Here is a 25,416-nt window from a genome sequence, read left to right as displayed (position 1 = left end):
AGGGGATGAGGGATTGATTGTATATGATCTCTGAAAAAGAATGAAATACGAACAGATGAGCGATGCGGATCGCCCCAGATCGCCCGAAGAGGAAGGACCCAAAGAGGGAAAGACCGACTTACCCAAACAGGCCAAGTTCCCGCCCACGACTGCCAGGTTGGGAAACCAGTGGAGTCTGTAAGTCCAGTTAGACTTTGGACAATAAATATTGTTGATTATGTAGTATCGATTATTAATAATTCGCTGATTCTAGGATTTCTAGAAGATGTGGATAAAGCTGTCTTATACAATCCTTCATTATCATCCTCGTCGAATCTTATGCAATCTGTCCTTTATTTGCAGAATACTTACACGAGTCTGGAGTCTGATGGTTCACCCGGAGTGGAGCTTAGTCGCCCATTGCGTAGTTCTGGCGCTCTCTGATGACGACGAATGTGGACGAAGGCTAGGGCTAGACAAGTGTCTATCGATTGGGGGCGTTTCTTGCAGGAGTACGTAGGCAAGAAAGAAGCAACCAATTACAGTTGGCAATTCCCCTTCTTGTTGGCATAGAATTCTCCGACAGAGAGAGAGAGAGAGATAGGTGCTGAAGCGGGACGGTCCGAGGCTGTTTTCATAGATACACCTTTTGCAAAGAGCAGTAGTCACTTATGAAGTGAGGATATACACCGTCATGGCAGATAACCTACTTCGCATCGACTGCTGAATCGACCAAGGATATATCGCTTAAAAGAATAATAGATTACCCAATTAAACTTACCTATCCCCCCCGCCCCTCCTGCCATACTGTATGTAGTCTGTAGCAAAATCATGACACATGCCCAATCTCAACATGGCGATCTCAATCAAACTCAATGCTTGTCTTCTGTTCTCAAGATGCTTCTTGATTTCTTTGCTCTCACAAAAGTCACATCTGAGTGTCCCGATCTCTGGAGGAAAAATGTAGATGCCTGGAGTTTCTCGGCGACAGTGACTTATCGGAGCCGAAAGTGGATCGGTTGCGATTACTAGTTTAGTATATAGGGTTAGAGCCATACCATTTAGAGTTAGTGCTTCAGTAGCCCCAATCCTTAGCTGGGCATTAGTGCCGGCTTAGCGCATACCCCACTCAGCCAAAGTGGTTTAGTTCCACCATGCATCGACGAATGAAACAGAAAGGAGGCTTGAGTCCCCTGTAGAATCAATGGAATCACGAATCTCCAAGACTCGAGAGAGAGAGATTAGGAGCTTGAGAAACGATGAAAAGAAAGCTCTCCTTCCGCATCGAGTCATCCCTCGTCCTAATTCGGCCGGGGCTCGCTTCTTTTCTCCTCTTTTGTATTACGAGCAGTCTACGGAGTAACAGTTAATCTTACCCTGAATCGTTCTTTGTCGATGATTGAAATTGCCTCAAAGTCGGATTCAGGCCAGATGTTTCATCTAAACAATCTCTGACATCCTCACTCAATCTTCATCCTCACTTGCCTATAAAACCTCACGCGACCTAGGATTCATCGCGTCCGCATTCAGTAATCCTAGAGATGATCACAATCCTATTTCGTTTGACGCAAATGAAGTCTTTTGATTTCTTCCAGTCACATGTCCACCTTTCCATGCTGGAGTCTGGATGTGATGTCTACGGTGTATCATGATTTCTCCCCATATTATTTCCAACCCCATACGGAGTATACGGAATACGTTTCAAGACGCCGACTCGCAGCCCTTGCCGCATTGATGATACAATAGATGACCAGAAGTATATACGCGAATCCAATTCAAGACTCCCGGGGGGTATCGCTAGCTCGCTACTGCTGTAACCCATTCCAAAGTGCACCTGATCCCCTTGCATCATCCATCGCGGTCGAACCGGGTCAGAACCTCGGGGGGAACCGTGGGAATGTACTTTCGCGCTCGTTCTCGGTTGGTTCCTCCCCATCCTGCCCCGTAGCTGATCAACATATCGGTACTGGTAGGTAAAGAGAAAGGCAGAGTAAGCGACGGATCCAGGAACACCGAGTTCGTCCCGTTGCGCTCGTCGGGCCGTGACAGTTGCCCCGGACGGGGCGACGCACTGGCGGAACCAGATGATGTCATGCTGCGTGCGGATGCCTCAGGGGTGCCGGGAGCTGGGGTGCTCAAAGGCCGGTCTTGCCCAGGGGTCTGTGGACGACCGTCTTTCGGTCCTGGCTCGTCCGCCGGCCCTTGCTCCGTGGCACCTTGCAGTTTCAGCTGCTCTCGGGAAAGCAGACTGGGATCGCGTTGAAGATCTAGCAAAAACTTCATCGCTTGTTTCGTAAGACCCTTTTCTCCCACCTCCGGTCGATACGATTTCACTGCATGAAGCAGCTGGGCGGGAGTCAGCTGCTGTAATTGCAGCAAGGTAGTGACGAGAGACTCATGGTCGTCTCCTAATGACGAGAAACATTGCAGCCACTGCAGGAGCTGAATGACCGGCGCCAGGTGCTTGCGCGCGCTTTCCATGGTGCTTTCACCGGTGCACGTTGTCGACCCGTTCTCATAGTGCTCCGGCTGCCTATTGTTGGTACGTGCCCAATCCTCCAGGGTGGACACATTCATCCGGATCTGCATGGCTTTGGTTCGTGCGAGGTATCTCTTGGTTGTCATGATTCGATTGAATAATTCAGCCCCAAGCCAGTAAAGGAGCTGCGATAGGATCTGGGTGATGATGACCGAATGTACATCGTAGAGATCGAGGACAAATAAGGTCGAAGATAGTAAAGAAGTAATATTACGCGGCGACACTTGCGCTCTTCGCCTTGGAGACGGTGGCCGAAACCGCTTCTCGGCAGGTTCCGGGGCTTTTGACTTATTTTTGGGCCGGAAGAGCTTCCATTCATTCTGAAAGGCCACATCTTCCAGCCCTGGTATGGTCTCATGATCCAGCATCGCGGCATCGAGCACCTTGTTCATCCGACGCTCAGCATCACGGATGATCAAGATGAAGATCTCATTGATGAGCTCTGCCAGGTGTAGTTGAAACTCGACAGTCGACTCTACCAAGCCCGCGTCCTTCTTCAGGTAATGCAGAAGCAGAGTAGCGTTCGACATCCAGAATGCGAGTATGGTCATGTCCCACTGATGCCGTTCGACAACGTCATTGATCTTCTCCGTCGCCGAATTGAGGAGATCCGCCAGCAGTTCGGGGCTTGCATGATAATGGGCATATCGCGCGCTGAGGAACAGGAGATTTGCGGGCACCGGTTTCTGTGACGGTGAACGTTGCGGGGTCATGTTGGTGATGATGATGTCGAGAATTCGTTCTAGTTCATGCTCTTGGAACACGAACATCTGATCATTTAAGCATCGGTCCCAGACAAACTCTTGCTGCTCGTCTTCCAGATCGTCCTCGTCGAGCGACTACACGGTCAGCGTCATCGAAGCCTCTGCGGAATAGTGTACTTACTTCAAACTTCTCGTCGAGTCCCAGACTCGATAAATCAACCTCCAGGTTGATAGCGCTCTCCTCCATCATCATGCGCCGTTTCATCTCATTCTCCGCAATCTCCTCCTCAAACCGACCATGTGCGAACCCGGAATCGTAAAAATCATCCTCAATCGCGCTCGGTCCGAAATTGTACCCATTCTCATGTAAATACTCGGAGATCTCGCTCCCCGGCTGAGCAAAGTCAAACGCGGTCCCGCCAGACGAAGACTTGATATCCGGCGAGGCACCATGATCGAGCAGAATCTTCGCAATGGTCTTGTGCCGGTTCGTCATCGCCCACATCAGCGCGCTCCACTGATTTCGATCCTGCTGGTCAACATTGGCCCCGGCATCGAGCAGCGCCGAAACAACATCCTGATGTCCCTGTTCTCAATCAGCACCTCACCCAACACCCGACGAGGCAAAAAAGTATCCAAATACGCACAAAACAGCTCGCATAGATCAGCGGAACCGTCCCCTCCTCATCCGGCATATTCACATCGACGTAGTCCTTCGCCTTGCCCCCCACAAGTTTATGCACGCGGTCCACGTCGCCATTGCTCGCCGCCATATTCAGGCTCCGCTGCAGGATATTTCGCTTCTCCGCGTCCGTGAGCTTCTCGTCGCTCGCGATGGCGTCCTCGTCCGCGTCCAGCGATTCGAGTTCCCGGTGCGCCGCCTGCGCCGCCAGCATCTCCATTAACCGAGCGTCGCTGTCCTCCAGCCGCGCGGTGATGGTGGACGCGTTATCGTCATCCAGCGAGGCCGCGAGCCCGTGCCCATACTGGGCGTGGAGGCTATGTTCTTCGTCGTGTGAGTGGTCGTCGAGCGCGAGACTGAAACTGAGTGGTTTTGCGGCGACGGGGGTCGTGAGGAATTGGGATTGGCCTGCGGGGCAGGAGAGATGCATTAGCTGCCAGGGACTCTTTTGCGTAGTCGTAACCAATTCAACCAGAGCCGTCGAGACTAGGTCCTGATAGACCCCGCGACGACAACAGCGCGACGGATAAAGGTATACCACCCACCTTGCCAGGCATCATACATCTCCGTCTCTTGGAGCATGGGCACAGAGCGCCGATCGTCCAATGATGTGGGTAAATCATCCGGAAGAACTCTGGGTTTCTGATTTGGCTGGAGATCCGTTTCCTCCAAGTCATGATCTCGATCGATGTCGTTGTTGTGATCTTGATTGAACTCGTCGGAACCCCCGCGGGGGGATTCGAGCGAATCCATGTCGTGGGTCATTAACCTTTAACCGTAGAACAGCAATCGGAGCGGGTCAGAATGGGTAAGGACGTAGTAGCTCCATGGAGGGAACTGTAGTAATTATGGAGGAAAGCCTCCTCTCTGATTGATGCGGGAATAATGATGCCTCGTGGGCAGAAGAGGTGGTGGTGGTGGTGGAAGCAAGGCGGAAACGGGAGATGGAGAGTGGGATGGATTATGGAGTGATGTCTGTCTGTCTACATAGGTCCAAGTGCCAGCGCTGCAGCGTCGGGGATTTTCATTAACACTGTTTTTTCCTTTCAATTTCGGACAAAACTAGTGAGTGATTGACATAATTCAGCTCCACTCTCAATCATTTCGACTGGCAGGGCGGGCTTTATCCTCTCCAGCCTAAACTTCCCAAGCGTGTCAGCATTTTCATTGCTTCTCCAGTAGTTACTGCCATGATGGCACACTCGCCCACCGCACATCTGCTTATTACTTTCAACAGCTGAATACCATCAACAATCATTGTTTCATCCAGTCCCATCCTTCAAGCGCTAGATAGATGCAGATGTATAATGTACATGCAATTGGCGTGATAATTGCTCACTCAAGATCAGCAGAATAACAAAAAGATCAGAACATGAACATAACGATATCCCTGCAGGGTATATGTGTATACCATGGCAATTGCAAAAGCACAAAAAGACAAGACTCCTTCAAGGTACATGCAAATAACAGGGTAGTCAGTAAATCTTTCACAGACCAAAGCAGGAAGAGAAAAACGACCGGGGTATCAAAAGCTCATTCCAGCATTCTACTGCGTTTTTGAATCTGCTCTTCGGAAAGCGATGCGATCCAGAGACAACGCTCGATGACGCCCTGCACAGGCTCGAATTTGTATTTGGTGCTCGCGTCGATCAGTCGGAGAAGGCTCTTGACGATTTTGGCTGCCGTGCGATATCGCTCAAAGTTGACCAGCGGTTCTCCGTTGGGGTTTGCTACCTGCGCTGGTTTTTGCGCGTTGTAGGTGAGGTCATGGACATATAATCCTGAAAAAATCAAGTCAGCACATCTATGAGATATCGTCGGCCGAGAGCTCACTGACCAACAAACGGGATACAGCCTTCCTGCAAATTGGCCGTTTCCATTTCCACGCGAAGATCGTGGAAGTTGCGGACAGGCTGGATGAGTAGTTCCATGTCTTTCAGCACTCGTCTTTCCGATGGCGGCACCAGAGCCCAAGTCTTCTGCAGTCGAGAACAGTCCGTGGAAGACAAAGCAATGGCAATCTGTAGCATTGTTGCGTAGTTGCATATCCGTCTCGCGTGGGCAGCAGTATGGATGAATTTGATGATTGTGCTGGCACGCTCTTCTATCGTACGCACGAGAACAATCTCCGAAACCACCCATCGTACCATGAGGTTGAATCGACCCACTACGAGATCTATTCCCCTTCGTTCTTCCTCCGTGAGGAACTGCACCCAGTTCCGTGTGGAGGGCGAGCCGCTACTCCAATTCATATCGACCAAGTCTCTCCAATCCACCTCACTGAGTGCAGCCATCTCCACCAGGGTCAGCTGCTGAGCAAGGACCTGGGATTCGCATGAGAGAATGAATGGGACATGGTCTGGATCAGGGTTCTTTGAGACATTGTAGCGTTGGCGATCCATTTCAGATCGAGAGAGCACATCACCCGAGACCTGTTGCGTGTTCACCGCGCGAAGATTGTTCCGTTGGGCGTTCTTGTTCCTGGGTGAGGGGTCTGGAGTTAATGGCTCTGCCGGAAACAGAACTGGATCCATAGGCGTGGTGCAGGAGGCCACCGAACGAGGATTCTGTATGGTCATTGGGGGCGAAGGAGGGTGAGCCAGAGGATGAGGTGGAATCCCAAACGAGGAATCCCGAAGACTCTGTGTGTCCAGCGAGAGTCGCGGCTCGAAAGCTTCCTGTGACCCTATAACATCAACAGAAAGCTCAGACGAAAGCCCTGAGAGGCGCCCCCGACGGTCTTTAGAACCTTTGAACATAGGCACAGGAAGGGTGGATCCTCGTGGGATACATTCAAGGCTATCTGTTCTTTTGACGATATCGATAGATGGATGAGAGGATTCAACTTCTGACGTATCCTGAACCGATATCCTGCTCAGCCTAGGACGAGGAAGCAGAGCAGAATGTTGCGATCCTAGGTTCGGATTGGGCTTCTTCATCGACTCATCACTCAGGCCTCGCTCGAGAAGCGGTATCGAGCTATACGACTCCTCCGACTCTGATCCCGCAAGAGAGTCGGAGTACGGTCTGGAGGGGGAAAGGCGCCGCCGAACTTGCGGATACAGCAAATCGGTCCCGAGCAAAGTTTGGCACCGTCTGCGAGCAACTTCCGTTGTTGTAGGGTCAGACGACCCGAGGGCCTGACCGTGTCGAAGATGGCCTGGTTCTCTGCACATGCCGCCAGGATCCTGATCCCTGTGCGAGAGCCCTGTTGGTCCACCGGTGTGAGACCCGGGCCACTTTCCCTCCAATTTTAACAACGCTGACTCGATCCCTCCGTCGTCGTCATCCGGAATCTGCGCAAACTGCGCAATAGCGGCTTCAAACGAGCGCCTCATCATCTGAGACGAGTGGGTCTGAATCAACTCATATCGCGGGTTGGGAGGAATCAGGCTCGTTTGGCGTCTGGAAACATCATCGTCTGGCCCACTAATCATGCTATCAGCAAAGGAGCTGCGATAGGTCGATCCAGAAGCGAATGATCCGGAATCTGGGTGCGACCGCAGGCCACCCCCAGACTGCATCTGCCGCAAATCTCCACCGGGGCGCCGACGAAGTGTTGGTCCAACGTGCTTTCCGACAGTGAGTCCCGAAGGGTTCGAATCAGTAGCTGGCGGCAGCGATGAATCTCGGGCCATGGCCGAACGTTGTCTCGATATCCCGCTTTGAAAAGAAGCGTATTTGCGGAGACGAAGAGAGGGAGACGTCCTCTTCCAAGAGACCGAGAAACGCTCCGTGGAGAATGATCTGCGTGACTCAGAGATTCCAGACGAGCGAAGGAACCTCGAGATTCGGTTAGGTGGTCCAGAGTCCGCTTCCTCATAGTAAATGGGTAGAGAATATTGATCTTCTGCCAGCGTCGACCTCTGAGACGGAAGGCGCGGAGACGCTGCTTTGACAGTTGTGGGTGTGTACGCAGCGTTCAGAAAGCCAGGAGATTGCTCCAGCCCCATCGATTGCTCCAGCACAGCTCCGGACATGACAGGACCACCCACGCCCGTGTCGTCAACAATGACGATAGATTGACTGCCGAGGGTGATCTGACTTTTGGCCCTTGAATGGTCGAAACCGGGAGCAGGGCGGTCTGTCTTCTTGCCTTCCAGTTCCATTGCTTGCTCGTTTACTTCTAGTCTGGGGGCCCTGGCCGTCAGGGGCGAGTCTACTTCACCAACCGCACGACGATATTCTTGGAACGCCTCGTCACACAGAATATCAATTCGAATCGGCCTCCTTGACGTCGCCGAGGACTTTCTGTCTCTGTAGAGATCGGAGCCAAATGCTACATTATTGGGTAGGGCTGATGTTTTCCCACGCATTGAAGGGCTCCAATGACCATTTGCGGCACGCGACGAGACGCTTTGTCCTCCGTGCCTGCTATGTAGAGCTCGGCGAATAGAGCCGATAATCGTCTTCATCCCTGAACTCGAGCCAGGAGGCTTTGAAGTTTCATTCATCGTACTGCGACGGTCCAGCGCGCCAGTACTTGCGGATGAGGGCAAAGGGGGAGAAGGCGGCGCCATCATGGTCATGTACGACTCCGCTGGAGGGTACAGCTCTCCACGAATCAGGCTTCCTAGGTTCAGTATTTCTTGAGAGGAGAACGCCTGCTGTTCAAGCTTAAGCAAGGACAAAGGCGCCCTGTCATCCCGAACGGAGTCAGAAAAGCTACCACTGCGCTTGTGCGCATGGCCATGGAACGGGAGGCGCTTCGTCATAATCGGAGACACGTTTGGGGATTCGGGTGGGGAACATAGAAGCTTAGGAGGGATTATAGGCACCGGATGAGGCGCCTTGGATGCGGCAACAGGCACGGAGAGGCGCTTAGGAGATTTGGGTGGTAAGGAACAAGATGTGGCCTGAACACTATGATCGCTTCTTGTAGATATCGGCATGCTCTTTGCCGTAGCCGTAGAATTGTTGCGATCGTGCTGGATTTGCTGAAGAGCAGGGAGACTCTGCTGGCCATTCATTCGGTGTTCCCGGTTGCCTTCAGGCGTTGTGGAATCGTCCTCAGGCTTCTCAGCATTGCCTTCAACCTCAGGGGCCGTTTCGAAGTCAGGGCCACCCGGGACAATGACGGTGCCTGGAGCTACATGATCTGTCGGCAAGTCCCAGTAGGTGGCGCACTTGCCATGCCAGCAGCGCTTAAGGTCGATCAAGATCTTCAAGTCACTCATCCCACCCCCTTCCCGGGCCTTGACGTTGTCATGCATGGTATTAATCGTGTTGCAAAATCGAGCCCGAAGGTCATAATCAGGGACAAAGTCATCGGCGAAATAATTGAGAATCCAATGCCGGAGCGCGGCAAAGGTGCGAATGCGGATAATCCTGCCATCGTCCTGAAGTCGATTGATGGCCCACTGCAGCCGAGCGAGCAGAAGAGAGAGAAGATTACCGGGGGAGAGGTAGGAGCGAAAGGTGAGAAAAAAGTCAGACACGAGCTCATAATCCATGAACGACTCGGACGATATCTGCGCTACAAGACGTGCTGGCGTGGCCGCGCCGATGTCCTTGGTCCCAGGGATATAGCGAACTACAGAGCTGTCATGCATTTTTGACGATAGGCGATCGTATATGGAGGGCTCAATGGGCTCTTTCAGTTCGTAGAAGACCGGATTTACCGTCACAGTTGAGGCTCGAGGCATCTCCATAGCTGGCTGGCCAGAAAACATGGAGGCAGCAAAGGACGGCCTTTCTGGCTGAAAGGAGTCCCCGATGTAGACATTGGGACCAGGACTGGGACTAGCGGTGTAATTTTCTCTCAGGAACCCCGAGACGCGAAAATTGTCGGACAAGGACGCCCGTGAATATACAGAGCTGTGCAAAGCGGCGCTCCCCTCGGTATTGAATCGTGGCGTTCCCAATCGGTAGTGGGGGATTGCGATATCCAGCGTCGGGCGCCGAGAGTCATCTGCAGACCTGGGTCGATCGTCGGGTCTGTGAATGAAGATCCGGAACTCTCCGTATCGCTTCGCACCCGACACCGATTGCTGCTCTGATATGGTGGAGAAGGAATGCGCCCGCTGGCGGTGCTGGTGCTGACGGTTGTACTCCGAGACCGCCTCGTCCGTGACCACAGAATTGCCGTCCTCACAACCTTCCTCCAGTATGAAATCGGGGCGTAGTTCAGAGAGCTGCGAATTGGACCATCGTGATGGGTCGTTTCCATCATGACTGCGTGACTGCAAATGCAAGTGGTCGGTTCTGGACCGAGTAGGCGGAGGGGGAAAGGATGTAGGATGCGGTTCCTTGTGCAACGGATTCTGAATCGGCCTGAACGAATGACGCGGTTTCATTAGTCTTTTCACATCCTCCTTTCCAAGCTTCGTGAAACCTGAGCGCCTGCTCCAACCATACCTGAGAAAGATCTTGCCATTCTGCCCGACATTCCCAACTGTGAAATGATTCGGTTCCCTTGCACCTGCAAGCGCATCACGCGGAGCCTGTGGGATGTCGAAGTGCTTAACAGGACGCTTTCTCAGTATTTCATGGCTGTCCTTGGCACGTAGGATGGAGCTTGCAACCCTTCCTCTGACCGCCCTCACGCCAGTATTGGATTTTGCGATGTTCCTTCCCTGTGCCACGGTGTGAGCGCGTCGTAAATTGGAGGCTGACGTCGCAAATCGGGTCTCAACATCGATTGGTTCATTCGCGAGATATTCACGTTCACATACTGTCGGAGAAAGGTCCTTTGGTCGGTCCGACTGGAGAGATACATTGTCAGGTGCCGATACCACCGACTCCATAGTGGCTAATGTAGGAAAAGGCCGCGGCAGATCGGGTACGGTCTATGAAAGACAAAGAGAGGATGTGTGTAGCGGACTAGTCGGCCTCCTGCTTCACAAAGTTCGCGTCGACTAGACCGAGGGAAGACGGATGGACAGCCCAAGCTGGGGTTGGAATCCGTGCTTGCGACACGACATGACCAAACTTGGCGAGGCTATAGTGCGTTGGTGATATTGTGCTTATTGTGATGACTGCGGGCTGTGAGGAAGAGATGACGAATGACAGTGTAGATTTGCTCTAAGACCGAGACGGTGTGACGAACTGGCTCGGCATCTGACAGAATTGAATCAATACGAGGAGGGAATAGTAAATATTAGACAATATGCGACAGTTAATAGTAGAGGCGATGTATCGGTTCGAGATGATCGCTGCAGAGAAGCCTCGGAGAAAACAGATAGTCCGTACAACAGAATCTCAAACAAAACAAGAGACAGAGTCATTAGTTCATATCATGGTGAAATCATAAAGATGAAGATGAAGATGAAGTAACCCAAGAACGTCCAAGGAGGCGCGCGGTGGAGAGGAAGAAAGAGAGCGAGAGCGAGAGCGAGAAACAATGATTAGAAACGAGTGAGAGAGAGACGCGCATCAGTCTCACTAGTTCGTTGATTCCAGCCCTGATCGGGGTACTCCGGAGCGCTTCCTAAAACCATGGATGAAGGGCTTCCCCAAGCCCCGGATCCATTGACTTTGTACCGCTCGGTAGAACCGTAGAGCTCGGGTTGTTTTTTTTGAGGAGAAACTCCAAAGAAAGAAAGGAAGATCTAAAATTCTCTTCTTCACATGATGCTGGATGAATCCTCAGTTCCTTGGACAGTTAGACAGGTAGAGAGAGGTTCCGCTGGACTGGAACGGTCCCCACGCAGCGCCCCCTCTCTACCTAGGTAGTATCTACACATTGACAATGAAATCAGACCATATTTCAATTTTAGTCCCCACCACCTTCAACAGCTCGAATATTTTGTAAAGTACAACAAGTGGTGTTGTAATTTTGCCTGGTTGATGAGTTACAACTGTATAGGGAGTACGTATTGGCCTGCCACTAAGAGAGTCTTCTGTAACTACTACTGTTAGGAGAGCCCTCGTGACCTCATACTGAACCGCTGATCGATGTTTCATGGAGGCTGGACCAGCAGATCAAAAAGACAAGTCTACCAAGAGGTGCAAGTGCAGACAGCATAGTTAGCCAGCTTGATGCAGGAAATCGAATACTAGTACGGACTCCGTACTAGTCTACCTAACGCACTTTTGGGACGGTTGGAGGCTTGGAGGCTTGGAGCTACAAAAGTGGGACGGATTAATTTTAGGCCATCGAATGATCGCCCATCTGTGACGTTCGTCCCTAGGTAGATACTACTCCGTACGTAGGTACAATTCAGAACCTGGAAAAGGGGGTGGAAAGAGGACGAAGAATAATAATGAAGAGAAAAAGGAGAATGAGTAATTTTAGAAAAGGATACTGCCCCCGATCAGCTTTCTGCTATCCATCTTGCCAACCTCGCTACGAGTGCGAGCGAGTCCCCGTAGTCATTACTATCTACCTAGGAGGCGATCCAGCGATCGGGTTCAGAAACCGTTAAGTGTCAGACGGTCAATCGCCTCGGTAGGGCAAACGCTTTCGATAGCAAGACCAAAGTCCGTAGATGGGTCAAGTAAACCGCGCGGGAACTTTGTCATATTGTCGGGGCCGCGTTGATCAATCATCTAACGATGAGTATAGCACTGAGTACTTTTGAATTTCTAGTTATTCTCACCTGTCTTGGGAGAGTGTCTAGATACTCTGTACATTCAGCTACCTATGTACCTTACATATCGTTGACAAGACATAGATGATGAACAGCCCCTCAGAAGTGCAGACCTGCCAGCCTACCAAGGTGATCCCTTATCTACGGAGTACTCCGTACCTAGGTATCATTTTCATTTTCCAACTGACACTCAATAATGCATGAAGCATGAATACAACAAACAACGTGCTACTCAGTAGACAATCCACACCGGAGCGATGCTTGGAAGTTGGAACGATCAATCAACTTGCCTTGGCAGCCAGGTTGTTGGATTGAAAGCAACCCTCGCTGAATTGGTGACTTGTTTCCCACCTATACTGTAAATAATCCAGTGGATCTACGTATTAATGTAGTAGAGAAAGGATAGATAGAATATGATTGGATTCTGACGGATGGTTGGGTTAACTGATGGATTGATAAGTAATAAAAAGTGTCGATAGATCATTTCAGGTTGGCATACTTGTAGGTCTGCCTGATGGTGTCGTCCACTTCTCACGCTGCCTTCTCGGTCATAGACACGATTTATTCATCCGTAATTCGTTTACCTTGGTGTTGCTGCACACTTATCTACGGAGTACATGATTGAGCTGCACGACTCAGGAGTTGTCACGCGCCAATCATACGTGTTTTGAGCATGTAGCAGATTGTTCGAGGAATCAATTGGAGACACCTGGAAGGAAGCATGATAAGCAATATCAAGGCTTTAATGCAGTGGTAGACATTAACAAAGACTATAGCCAGTACAGTCGATATATCATTCAACAAGAATGAAATTATAGGCTCAGCAGTACATGATCAAGCAAGAGATTTGTTGCAGAGTCAACCAGCAGAAAAGACCACTTCAGCTACCAGAGCTTGCACACGGGCTTCTTGGTGGGGCAGTTGAATGCCTCATTGAACTCTCGAGAATTGGCCATCGTGCCCTGTTACCATCGTCAACACTATTCTATTTGAAAAGAGGCAGACGTTCAACTCACCATGATTCTTGCAAACTTGGGAGCGTGTGGGTCATTATAGATAGCCTGGATGGCAGCTTCCTTGGTCGTTTTAGCACACCACCAGTTCCCATAAGCGATGAAAAAGAGCTGCTCCTTGCTAAAGCGGGAAAGGCCGGGGAGGTGGGAATCCGGCGAGGCTTCGTCTCTCTTCTTCCATGCATGGAACGCGGCTCCGAGGCCTCCAGCGTCTGCAATGTTCTCGCCTAGAGTAAGACGCCCGTTCACATGGAGGGGCTCCCCCTTCTCTCCTGGAATGGTGAAATTCGAGTATTGATCGACGAAGCACTGCGCGCGTTCTTCGAAACCTTTGACTGTCTTCTCGTCCCACCAGTCGGTGTAGTTCCCGGTCTCGTCATAGTGCCGCCCTGTCGAATCGAAAGCTAGCGCGGATCATAAGTAGCTTTTCAGGATGATAGTTCTCATACAGGGCTTCACTCACCGTGGGAAAGTTCATGCCCACTCACTGCGCCAAACGCTCCGTAGGCCAGATACAAGGGAGCAGATGGTCCGTAGAATACTGGCGTTTGCATAATACCAGCGGGGAACACGATCTCCTGCAAGGGAGGATTGTAGTAGGCGTTCACAGTTGGGGCACTCATTCCCCACTCGTTTCGGTCCGTGGGCTTGCCCAACTTCGACCAGGCTCGTTGAAGATCAAATTTCGCAATAGCCAGTTCGTTCTCAAAAAAGGTCTCATTGAAAACATGAAGATCGTGATAATACTTCTCGACGTCCGCTGGGTCCATCACATTTGGACTCTTGGTAGGGTATCCAATCTTTTGCACAATGTTATCGACTTTCTGAATACTTAGTTTCCGCACCTCGGGAGACATCCAACTGGTCTGGTGTAGGATGTTCACAAATCGTTGCTTGATATCCAAAATAATTTGATCACCCAGTTCCTTCGAGGCCTTGGAAAAGGCGTCAAGAACATAGAATCGACTGAGACTCCAGCTGAGTCCTTGGTCTAACGACTTGATACACGTTCTCCACCGCTCGGCTGTAGCTTTGGGGTCTTTGCCGGCTAGCTTGTTGGAAAACTCGCGCAGGGGCGTGATTTTGGCGTCCTCAATCTGATCCACATACGCCTGGATGATCTTCCATTTGAAGAACTGATGGATAGTCTTCCTAGGGGTTTCATTCAAAATATTCGACAGCGACTGCATATACGAAGGCGAAGCAACGACCAGGCGATCGGTCTTGAAATCGGGAGGGGCAAGCGCGGAAACCATAGTAGACAAAGAAATCTGTGGCAGCATAGATTCGATCTGGTCAAACGTGCGTGGGTTATAGTACTTCTCGACATCCTGCAAGGTCTGCGTATCTGGCGTTGCATTTGCTAGCTTCGATTCAAACAGCACAATATCCTCAACAGGGACTTGCATGTCTTGTCCGACAAATTTCCCAAGAACCTCTTTTACCACTTCGGTGTACTCGGACACAGTCTCAGAGCTGTTGTAGTACTCCCTGACGGGAAGCCCAATCTCGATTAATGGGCTGACAAAGATAACAATTTTGTCCGGATCACGATCATCGGGCTTTGCCTGTTAGAACAAGGAGATGTGGAATGTAGAGGCTGGAGTACTTACACTAGGGTACAATTCTACCAGAGCCGTAACGCCAGATTTCTCTAGAAATAATACTGCGTCAGTGATATTGACATCCGAACCAACTGCGGCTGACTCTGCGGAATAAATATCTTCGAATTGAGCCAGTAAAGCATCCAATGGTCCACTACCACGCTTGCTGATAGCGGCTTCGTCCAAGCAAGCATTGTAAGCGGATTTCAATTTCCTAAAGTTCTCCTCATCAGCGGCTTCGGGAGCGCTTGTGGATTCCAAAATGTGTCGAAGGCGCATCTGAGCTGTTTCAGCCATGAGAGTCCCAGTAAACATGGAGCCCTGGTCAGGCCGCAGATCATGACGTTCTCTCCAGCCTCCACAAACATATTGCTCGAAGTTCTCGCAAGGGTCGATCTCGGCATAGTTGGGATCTAGACTGTACAGAATTTCGGAGGCAGCATGTACACATTCGGGCGATTCGCAGAGTGGGGGAGACACAGGGCGGGGAGGAACGCTGTCGGACGGTTCGTCTGCATGATGGTCTGGTTAGAACGGAATAATGAGGGCCTGCATTGACTTGATATCGACGCACTGGGAATTATGGACCAAAAGTAGTAAGCGACAGAGATGAATATCATTGTAGAGAATACAGCAAATCGGATCAATGGGAAACATGATTCCCATCGTCGATACCATGGTGTGTTGAACGACCTCGACTCAAACTCATCGGTATTGAGACTGCCATCTCGGGCATGGTCATCGGCGTAGAGGAACCGGCGCTTCTCAAGCTCGGGGGTCGATAGTTCTTGTAGTATAAAGGCATCATCAAAGTCCTCATGACTACATTACAGAGATAGTCAGTGAATGCGTGATGATGACGGCGGCCAATGTCCTGCAACTGACCTGTAAGGGGGAGAGCTGGGAGTCATTTCCTCCCTGTAGCTCATGGCGGGCCAGTTCAGAGTACGCTCATATATATAAGTAATTATTATGCAGAGGATTGGAAATATTTGTATACAATAGCTTGTGTGCTTGAGTTTGTGATGTCTATCGTTCACAAGACAGGAGGCTGTCCTCAACTGTCTTGCTGTTTCATTGTAGTCGATGGCGTCACATGGTGGATCGATGATGAGTAAGCCACCAGCTTAGTAGTTACGGATAGTTACTTTAGCTGTCGTACAGTTACTGTTCTTGCGGTTAAAGTTGGGAGATGTCCAAAAGACATGCTATATTAGATGTTCTCTGAGCTTGAAATATGTGTAACAAGCTGCAGTGGACCTTCTTATCATACCTGGTAGCGCGTTGGTTCAGGTTTGAGTTACACATTCTAAACTGTACCTTGATTGAATTTGCGACAAGTTTAGCTGAGATTGTAAGAAATCAGGCCGTATGAGACAACACTTAGAAGATACTTGGGGCCTGACCATTCATATGGAGAACTGTAATCTTCTTTTGATGATATTTATTGTCGGGGAAGTTTATAGATAGTTGTCAACTGTCAACTGTCACTGACACTGTCAACTGTGAACAGGCAAGTACCGCAGCCCCACAACTTGTCAAGTCTGCCAAACTTTATGTTGATTTGGCTCAACTCAATTGTTCGGAAACAAGGAACAATTGGAACAAAGAACGGAACCTGTCAAAAGGCCCAAATTATCCTTGTCTTCTCTAATCTAGGTCCTTCCAGGAAGTCAGGAACAACGGAGATCGGAGTGAGAAGCTCATAATGGTTGGTTATGTTATCTTTCCGTTCATGCAATGATTTCAGCTATATTCTCCTGTTATTGCATGATCTGTTATCAACTCTCCGGCTCGGAGCATTTCCACTTTGCAGGAGACCAGGGCAGAAACTTCCCAAATCAGACGTTTCCCACGTCCCAACGTTCCACAACTCTTATGATGATCGTCAACCAAGTGGATTACAGTTGCTATGTACTTCAAAAACCTGCATTGAGTGCATTCATGTACGGAGTAGATAGGCCGTAATTATTTCTATCTTCGAAAGCCTGGACGTATGATGGTGTGCGTTGATCATAAATAAGCAGAAACAGCGATCTCTCGCTCAAGAACGGGCATTTGCTCACCAGCGACGAAGAACGGGAGGTTCCTGGGTGACAGAACCTGAAACTCTGGTTGAGTTCTTAAGAGAAACTATTACACGGTCACGAGAACGACAGTAGTAAAGAGATCGCATCAAATTTGTAAAAATAGAACCCCTCGGTATTGCGCTTTATATAGACTGGCCTTAACCCCCAGATTAAACTTGTTTGATATGTTAAAATCATCCTGTGTGTTGTCTTGACATATCTATGACAATCGAAATAATACCAGATAGCGGTGAGGACGGGAAAAACGGTGTTTATCGACTGACAGTATCATACTCCGTAGTCATACACATGTTGGTACCTAGATAGCAAGAGCCAATGCGTTCGGGTCCCGGGATTTGATGAACATATCCTTGGTCAGCAATCCTTATCCACCATGCTAACGTCTTCCTGCTTTGCGGCTTTCGCCCGTTGGATGCTTAACCAACGGGCAAACCCCTGGCACTCTGACAGAACTCATTTCGGAACTCAGAGCTTTCCTTCTACGGAATATTTCACCAAAGTAGTCTGTAACGGCTTCGATGAAGAGTCCGAACGCGGTTGGTCAGTAGTCAGCCTGCGACATGAGCTCAGATTGCTTGATAATTGACACAAATTGAAATCGGAAAGTCAGTGTCATAGTGAACATGGGACCAGGGTTGAGGACGATAAGCAATAGATATGCTCAGACGCTGCTTTTAAGTAAGTGGGTTCCTGTCTCTTCATAATCATGCCATAGCCCAGGATAGACTGGCTACTTGGGAGTGGGTAGTTGTTACTGCAAGGGCAAGGCCAAGAACCTACCGTCCTTTAGGCTTCAGCATGGCTCTGTGGAGTTCGTTACCTTGCAGGCCATCTGCCCATTTCGTTCCTTTTGGCATGTTCCATACAGTCCAGACTCCAGACTTCAGCAAAGTTGCTGGCAGGACTCGTATGCTGTGTCAACAATAGGCACGATCCGTAAGTGCAGGGAAACATCTGATAATCCTGATTTCTCAAGAACATCAGAGAATGTCACTGCTGGATTATGAATGGAATGTGGGGTTGCTGACAATGGTGGCTTGTCAGATGGTGAAACAATAATCCAGGATTCCGAGGGTCAGGTCATTGTGGATAATCAAAACTGGCTAAGGCGCCGCGGCCGACACGTGGTTTTGATGGATACTTAACACTGACGAGGGTGCGGACCGTGGGAACTGCAAAGGTGGTTCATTGTGAAATATATCCATATTAAAAAGACACATGTTAATCAAATGGATGACTGCTACTGAACTCTTAAGTGACCGAAGATTGTCTTCAAAGTCAGTCTTGTGCTCATGTCTTAAGACGCAAAATTAGACATCCACTCCAACCGGATAAGGGAAGTATCGGCATAAGCCATGTAGCTTACTAGCAGATTTGGGGTCAGAAGCTCAGGATCCCACTCTTAGTTTTCATGAATCTAGTCTAGGTTTGGAGGTTCGGACTGCAATACCAAAACGCACAGGATGGACTGAAAAGTAATGATTTCTTGATTCTGGGTTGACTTCGTAAAGGAAGAATTACTAATGGTCTACAGTACTGTGGAGATATTCGTTATTTTCGAGCTGCAAGAATTTGGCTCGGCATATGATATGTATGAATAATCTCTGCAGTGTGCAACTTCTGTTACTCCGTCTGTTCATATGTAGATACTAGTATCTAGATACCTGTCAGAAATGCGGTGCAGCTTGCATTATCTACTTGGAGTGTCCCGTGTACTCTCAAGTTCGTATCGAGCTAGGTTCCCCTGTCTCATCTCAAACAGAGTACAGCCCCAAGATGATGAAACCGGAGGGCCAGATTCCGAAAGTCCTCGTTTGATTTCAGCGAAAATCATTCCTTCTACAGCGTTTTTGTGTTGGAGTTGGTCAATCAATTATGATAGTCAGTGACATTGGCATTTCTTTGATATGATCTTTGATATGATTCAGGTATCATACTATGGGGTGCAACTCTTGACCAAGCCTTCAGAGCTCAGACTCGGAATTTGTAACCTACGGCTGTTTCACTTCGATGTACGGAATAATATCAGCACTCATTTACCTACTTTGGACTCCATTCTTCACTGAGGCAATATAATCATAGACTGATAACCGTCCGACACTATTATGACCACCTGGTGACCTGTTTGGTCAACATATCTAGATCATAATAGTTTAATTCATAACAGAGGCTCGGAGCAGAGGCTGAAAAGGACAGACGACTCAGAGAGATCGACTGAATCAAATCGAAAGAAGGTACCTTACATAGGTAGCCGAAAAGACAGACTACGGTTGACCAAGTGATACCATTCGCTATGAGATGCGCCCCATCCAGATCTGTACAATGCGCCGAATAATGAATAATATTGATTACCTAGATAAATTCCAGAGTGCCAGAACCAGACTGTTTGCTTAAGCAAATAGCAATTACACTACGTTGTAATAATACCCCGAGTAGACGTCTGTCGATCCTTGCATGCCAATCCGGCGAGAATGCGATTCATGCCTCGTGGCGCCGTTCGGTTGCGGTTGCTCGCCAAGAAAGGGAATGGGGGGCGCCTTCGGTGGGAACTAGAAGATTTAGGAAAAAGCACAGGGAATGAAGGGGACTAATCATGGGCTCGGATTGGGCCATGATCGACTAGGAAGACAGATAGTCTGCCAGGAGCAGCGACACATGGCTTGGTGCATTGTCAAATAGTTGGTCCGGTGGGCGACCGGGGACATCGACAGCGGCATTGTTTCATGGTAAAATTGATTGATCCTTCGCGGATGATACACCATGGATATGCCGCCTGTATGCATCTAGTCTCTAGGTGCAGAAAGAGAGACATGGAAGAGTTCCTGGCGTCTTCGAACGAAGAATGAGGAGTCATTAATGGTCCATCTTAGTGGGTACAACTGGATCTTCTGGACCACTTGGATATTCCGTTTAATTGTTCCCTCATCCCGTACCTTTTTAGATGAAAATAGTCCTGGCCAGAAAGTCCAATAGTATCTCAGAGGAACTTTCGAGTAAGATGAAAAACAGAATAATACTACATACCAAAGAGCGCCTTTCTGTGTGTTGTTATCCTTTGCTGAGCAAACATGGTCCAAGGGATGGATCTCATAGACTCAGATCTAGAAGGTACCTTAGGTAAGTACCTTTGCTACACACTCGCAAAGGGGGTGCTTGATCCACAGTAAATGCCAGTGTTTATGACAGCAGAATGAACGGACTTCATTTTGACAGTGAACTTTCACAATTTATCGGAAATCTTTTACCCATCCGGCGATCCCTAAGGGTCGGATGAAGAGATACCTAGGTAGCTACTCCATATCAAGTACCAATAGCCACTACTGCCGAGGACGTCCTTAAGAACCAGGAGCAACTCTCGAAGACTGCTCTGAAACGTAAATATACCAAAATTACACTAAAGAAATCGATCTCATTCTGAGTAACAGAGTAACCAAGAGAAATGCTGCCAAATTAGCCTTCCTCCGGTCGGGTTGCAAGCCTGGAACTGCTTGAATAATCATCGTGTCCATCTATTTCACTTGACACTTCTACTACTCCTACTCCGGAAGGGCTTCCACTTCCACCTCCACCACCACTACGATTCAAAGCTAAGGTACTCCAACCTGCAGTCCCATCCCGGCTAACTCCTCCCCCCGCTTGGTTTCTGACCCGTTCCATCGTCTGCTTCTCTTGTGGGACGACAGACATGTACTATCTCTCCTATCTGTTGGCGACCGGTATTCCTCTCTTTCTTCCCTTCTTTGTTTCCCCTCCGCAATAGTCGGTTCGCTGTGCCCGAACTTCGTGCTCTCGAGGACATCCTCTGACCGGTGTACTCTCCACGGGAGTTGCTGCAAGAGTCATCGGATAGCCCCTGGTTTCTTTGAGTAACCGCGAGAAGCTGCTATTCCTACTCCTGCAAGGTTGGAAAGCATCGCGGCCTGTCGGCAGAGGAATCCCTACGTTGTCGGACTTTTGTCTACGCCGTTCGACCTATCCGAGACCTTAGAATCTCCGCCCATCAGAATCCGAGTCGGTCTCGGTTGCAATTGAGCTATCGAAACTGGCTTGTGATATCTCGGAGTTTGTCGCGGCATAATTTTTGATTTTGCGATTACTTTGTCTCGAGCCTTTCGACAATACCTCGCAACCGGAAGCCGTCCCGACAATTTCACTGCAGGATAGAGCAACAATCTGCAACCCTTGAGATATCAACCTAACGCCAGGGACGATACCAACTTCAGCATTACCTATAACAGAAGCTGTGAGAGTACGTTTTCACATTTGAGAAACCTTCCTCGGCCAAGGTTCCGTACTGACATGTAACATTATCATCAATAGAACCACAAGCCTCCGAGCGTACTTCCGGGTAGGTCGCTAGATTTCCGCTCCAAAAACTGTCCATCATAAGCGCTTTCCTCGAACCTTCCTGCCAATTGCTATGCCTCGTATTTCTGAGGAGTAATTGATACATGTCTCGAGGTCCTTTCGTTAAGTGGTTGCTTGGTGGAGTGCACGCATTCTCCTGATTCAGCTTGAGAGAAACCCGCAATCTGCGTTGAAAATCGAATTTCGCATGCGTTGTATCGTTGCAATTCCACTGACCATATTTCTCCTGACTTCAGTTGCCTTTGCTTCCTACCTCCACGCTTTATCCTCGGCTACGAAAACCTACATCATGGGTTGCATGAGCTCCAAGCAGGCTGAAGCAGCGGATAAAGAAGCTGTTCAGCGAACAGTTCGGATAGACAAATCGCTGAAGAATGACAAGAAAATGATGGATAGGACAATCAAGATTCTCCTGCTGGGTATGCCCTTGGAACGATACGGCACATCTGCAACCTCAAACATACATACTGATGGTTTCTTGTAGGTGCTGGAGAGTCAGGCAAATCGACAATTATCAAACAGATGCGCATCATCCATTCAGGAGGGTTTCCTGACGATGAGCGTCGACAGACACGTGCGGTCATATACTCTAATCTGGTCATCGCATTTAAGGTTTTGCTGGATATTATGCGCACGGAGCAGATTGATTTCGAACTCGAGAATACAAAGGTAGCTTGAAAGGCAACCCTCCATATTTTTCCGTCAAGCTTTGTTGCGATTATGATACTAACCATCGGTTTCACTCTTCAGCAATTGGCAGATTTAATAGACAATCTGGAGCCCGATGTAGGATCGGACGAAGCATTCTCGGATTACAAGGTCCGCGATGCGATGAGGGAGATGTGGTCTGACGCAGGGGTGCAAAAAGCCGTGTCTCGAGGTCATGAGTTCGCTCTACATGACAATCTGCAATAGTAGGTGTCATCAACGGGTTTCTTGCTTACCAGCGATTACTTACTCTCTTCTAGCTTTTTTGGGTCTCTCGATCGGTTATTCCAACCCGGCTGGCTTCCAGACAATCAGGACATGCTGCAGGCCCGTTTAAGAACAACTGGTATCACGGAGACTCTCTTCGAGCTGGGGCAAATGAATTTCAGAATGATGGACGTTGGTGGGCAACGGTCTGAGCGCAAAAAATGGATACATTGTTTCGAGGGTGTCCAGTGCCTTCTTTTCATGGTTGCGCTATCTGGCTACGACCAGTGCTTAGTGGAGGATCAAAATGCTGTAAGTAAATACAGGATCCGTGCTTTTGAAATAACATCTTACCTAACGCAAACACAGAACCAAATGCACGAAGCAATGATGCTCTTCGAATCTTTGGTGAATGGAGAATGGTTCAAGCGCAAGCCCATCATTCTATTTCTGAACAAGATCGACCTTTTCAAGGGAAAGCTCGAATTCTCACCGGTATCAAAACACTTTCCAGATTATAATGGTTCGAACTCGGATTTCGACGCCGCAGCGCGGTACTTCGCCGACAGATTCCGCGGCATCAACCGAATACCGGACCGTGAGATCTACGTTCACTACACCAATGCCACAGACACGACGCTTTTGAAAGCGACTATGGAATCCGTACAGGATATGATCATCCAGAAGAATCTCCACACGCTCATCTTATGAGTATTCCTCGAACCGAGACGATTGTTTCTGACGAGGCTTACCGCCGCCGACCTGAGACGCCGAATTTTCACTACTTTTCAAGCCTTCTTCCACATTGCATATGAGAGCGTTCACATTCCTGGATTTCGACTTGCTTCTCACATATCCTTATTCTGTATATCGTACCCTGTATATCTTATACCTGCCCACCTCTCCTTCCGCTCATTGGAGCGATCATTCGGAGCCTTGTGGACTCTCCGCTACGTTACCATGCTACGTTGCATGAAAAGCTCATACAGCCTCATATCCCATATCTCCTCATTTCAGCGATGGTACTTTTGTCTATATGCTGCAGGGTGATACCCATCATTCTATTTTGATATTCATTTCACTCTTTTTTTGGCTTTTTGATACCTAATGATTGGCACTTCTATCACCTGTTCCTGTCCATACTTCCTGTATACTTCTTATCTTCGTCTCTTCTCTATGAATTGCTACAGAGTCTAGTGTTAGGAATGATAAAGGAATCATTGAATCATCATTATTAAAGTTTAATCTAAACTATGTGTGCTCTGCTGTTCTAGGGTTCAGTCTTTATTACAGAAGATTAAAAGTTAAGGTTAGACAGTGAATATTGTTTTACCAGAAACTAATAATGAGAAAGGACTAATGTTATAGTGAAGGTATCTTAGTGTTATGGCGCATGACCAGGTTACAGGTGGCCTTACCTTCACTAAGGTGTTAGGTAGTCAAAAATATGTGTTTGCCTGTATAATGAGGAAACTACAAACATGGCTTTATAAATTTCCTTAATGAATTCACAAACTGTGAACATGGCTCTTGTGAATCTCCTTGATGTATCCAGCTATTAAACCTTTGTCACCTGGGTTGCGGCGTAGCATGTTCATGTTGAGAATGCTTCTCTCATCTTAGAGAAAAACTTAAACAGAAACAGGGACACCATTTCCTTGAAAAGATGCAAGTATGAAGATCCTTATCATTCTGAATGTTGCATAGCCAACCCATAGACTGGATCTTCTCCGTCTTAGGCAAAGATTCCCGTCTCATCGGTACGTCTCGATAACCTCCTTTTTCTGTTTATATGCTAATGTGCGGACTAGGGGGCGGCGGGCATGGCCGGCAATGCGCTTGATCTGTCGGCGATAATCAAGTGGTACATGGGCTTTTTCGATCCCAACATACATCAGAGACTTGGGAGACGTTGCACGCCCAAGCAAAAGAAGCATATGAGCCCAATGATCGTCCTGATGAAGCAGTATTAAAGACTTCATTACATGCATTTCTTCAATGGCTTCCTAAAAAGGGCCGGGCCTCTATGGCCAGAGATATAAAGAATGCAACAAGTGAGGATGACCTCTATGCTGTCTTCCACAGTCTCCTCACTGGACTGGCGGCACCAAGTAAGTCCAGAGTGCTCTAATAAGCAGCAGTCATTGCTAATTCCTGGAACAGTGAAAGCACGGTCAAGACAACCTTCTGTAACAGACTCGCCACACCAGAAAGTGTGGAAGGAGATGTCAACGGAGTCTGGAACTCCATTTTGAACTAGGTTTTTGACCCAGTCAACGGGTATATCACACAGCCACAGGCCATGCACACTCAATATGGGGGCGTCAGGGGGTTCTCAGACTTTCATACCCTGAGGGTAGCCGGAGGAACACGCCGTTCCTTTTTGATCACTCAATGCAAGTCGGCGGCAGGGGAAGGGCAGGACACAGTTTGGAACGTAGAGGCTGTGGCCTCTAAACTGGGCAAGCTGAGCACCCGTGATCTGTTGGGGCAGAGGAGGAGAGCGCAATGCCCACGCCGGCCCTTCTTCCGACCTTACCCCAGCTAGAAACCTCACCTGCAACGGCATGGCTTTCACCATCAATGCTCCAAACTGGGACATAACATTTGACCACATCGAGTCCTTGAGCCTGATTGATGGCAAGACCGGCAAGACTCTCTGGACTATCCAACTTCGTTGCATAACGACTTGCTTTCCGATGCTCTGAGAACCAGTTCTTTACTACACTTCCGGGCCTTGTCTCTGCGACGCGATAGCTATTGCTGTGTGGTAACCGGCCAGATGGACGATGATCACTGGAATGAGATTGGCTGTCCAGACAAACATGCCTTTTGGGCCCGTTGAGGCGTCGCATATTATTCCATTTGCGTACGCATCGTGGGATAAATCATCGGTACGAGCTCAGAGTCTTTGATCGATACCCGAGTGCTGACAGAATATTCCTCCTTAAGAATAGCCGTGTTGAATTTACGAAAGCAGAAGATGCGCAA

The 25,416-nt window shown here is 49.0% G+C and overlaps 4 protein-coding genes across 4 annotated transcripts; 1 reads left to right on the top strand and 3 right to left on the bottom strand.

Moving 5' to 3' along the window:
- Positions 1–1,827: 1,827 nt before the first annotated feature.
- CDV56_104706 (DIL and Ankyrin domain protein) lies at positions 1,828–4,657 on the bottom strand (the record flags this gene model as incomplete). Its single annotated transcript, XM_026758325.1, has 4 exons — positions 1,828–3,357; positions 3,404–3,808; positions 3,870–4,390; positions 4,450–4,657. 4 exons carry the CDS (start codon positions 4,655–4,657, stop codon positions 1,828–1,830), a joined length of 2,664 nt encoding a protein of 887 aa, XP_026611410.1.
- Positions 4,658–5,437: 780 nt separating this feature from the next.
- Positions 5,438–10,650, bottom strand: CDV56_104153 (mitotic regulator LTE1; the record flags this gene model as incomplete). The annotated part of the gene is made up of 3 exons (XM_026757772.1): positions 5,438–5,685; positions 5,742–10,177; positions 10,262–10,650. 3 exons carry the CDS (start codon positions 10,648–10,650, stop codon positions 5,438–5,440), a joined length of 5,073 nt encoding a protein of 1,690 aa, XP_026611409.1.
- Positions 10,651–13,319: 2,669 nt separating this feature from the next.
- On the bottom strand, positions 13,320–15,981 carry CDV56_103617 (M13 family metallopeptidase; the record flags this gene model as incomplete). The annotated part of the gene is made up of 6 exons (XM_026757236.1): positions 13,320–13,397; positions 13,452–13,852; positions 13,912–15,016; positions 15,062–15,564; positions 15,627–15,874; positions 15,938–15,981. 6 exons carry the CDS (start codon positions 15,979–15,981, stop codon positions 13,320–13,322), a joined length of 2,379 nt encoding a protein of 792 aa, XP_026611408.1.
- A 5,818-nt stretch (positions 15,982–21,799) lies between these two features.
- Positions 21,800–23,136, top strand: CDV56_102816 (guanine nucleotide-binding protein subunit alpha; the record flags this gene model as incomplete). Its single annotated transcript, XM_026756435.1, has 5 exons — positions 21,800–21,929; positions 21,995–22,179; positions 22,261–22,424; positions 22,479–22,737; positions 22,795–23,136. The coding sequence occupies 5 exons, from the start codon at positions 21,800–21,802 to the stop codon at positions 23,134–23,136; spliced, it is 1,080 nt and encodes a 359-aa protein (XP_026611407.1).
- Between the last annotated feature and the right edge of the window lie 2,280 nt (positions 23,137–25,416).

Source organism: Aspergillus thermomutatus (assembly GCF_002237265.1).
Source record: "Aspergillus thermomutatus strain HMR AF 39 chromosome Unknown NODE_229, whole genome shotgun sequence".
Lineage (NCBI taxonomy): Eukaryota > Fungi > Ascomycota > Eurotiomycetes > Eurotiales > Aspergillaceae > Aspergillus > Aspergillus thermomutatus.
Note: the sequence above shows the minus strand (reverse complement) of the source record. Positions and strands in the feature narration are given on the sequence as shown.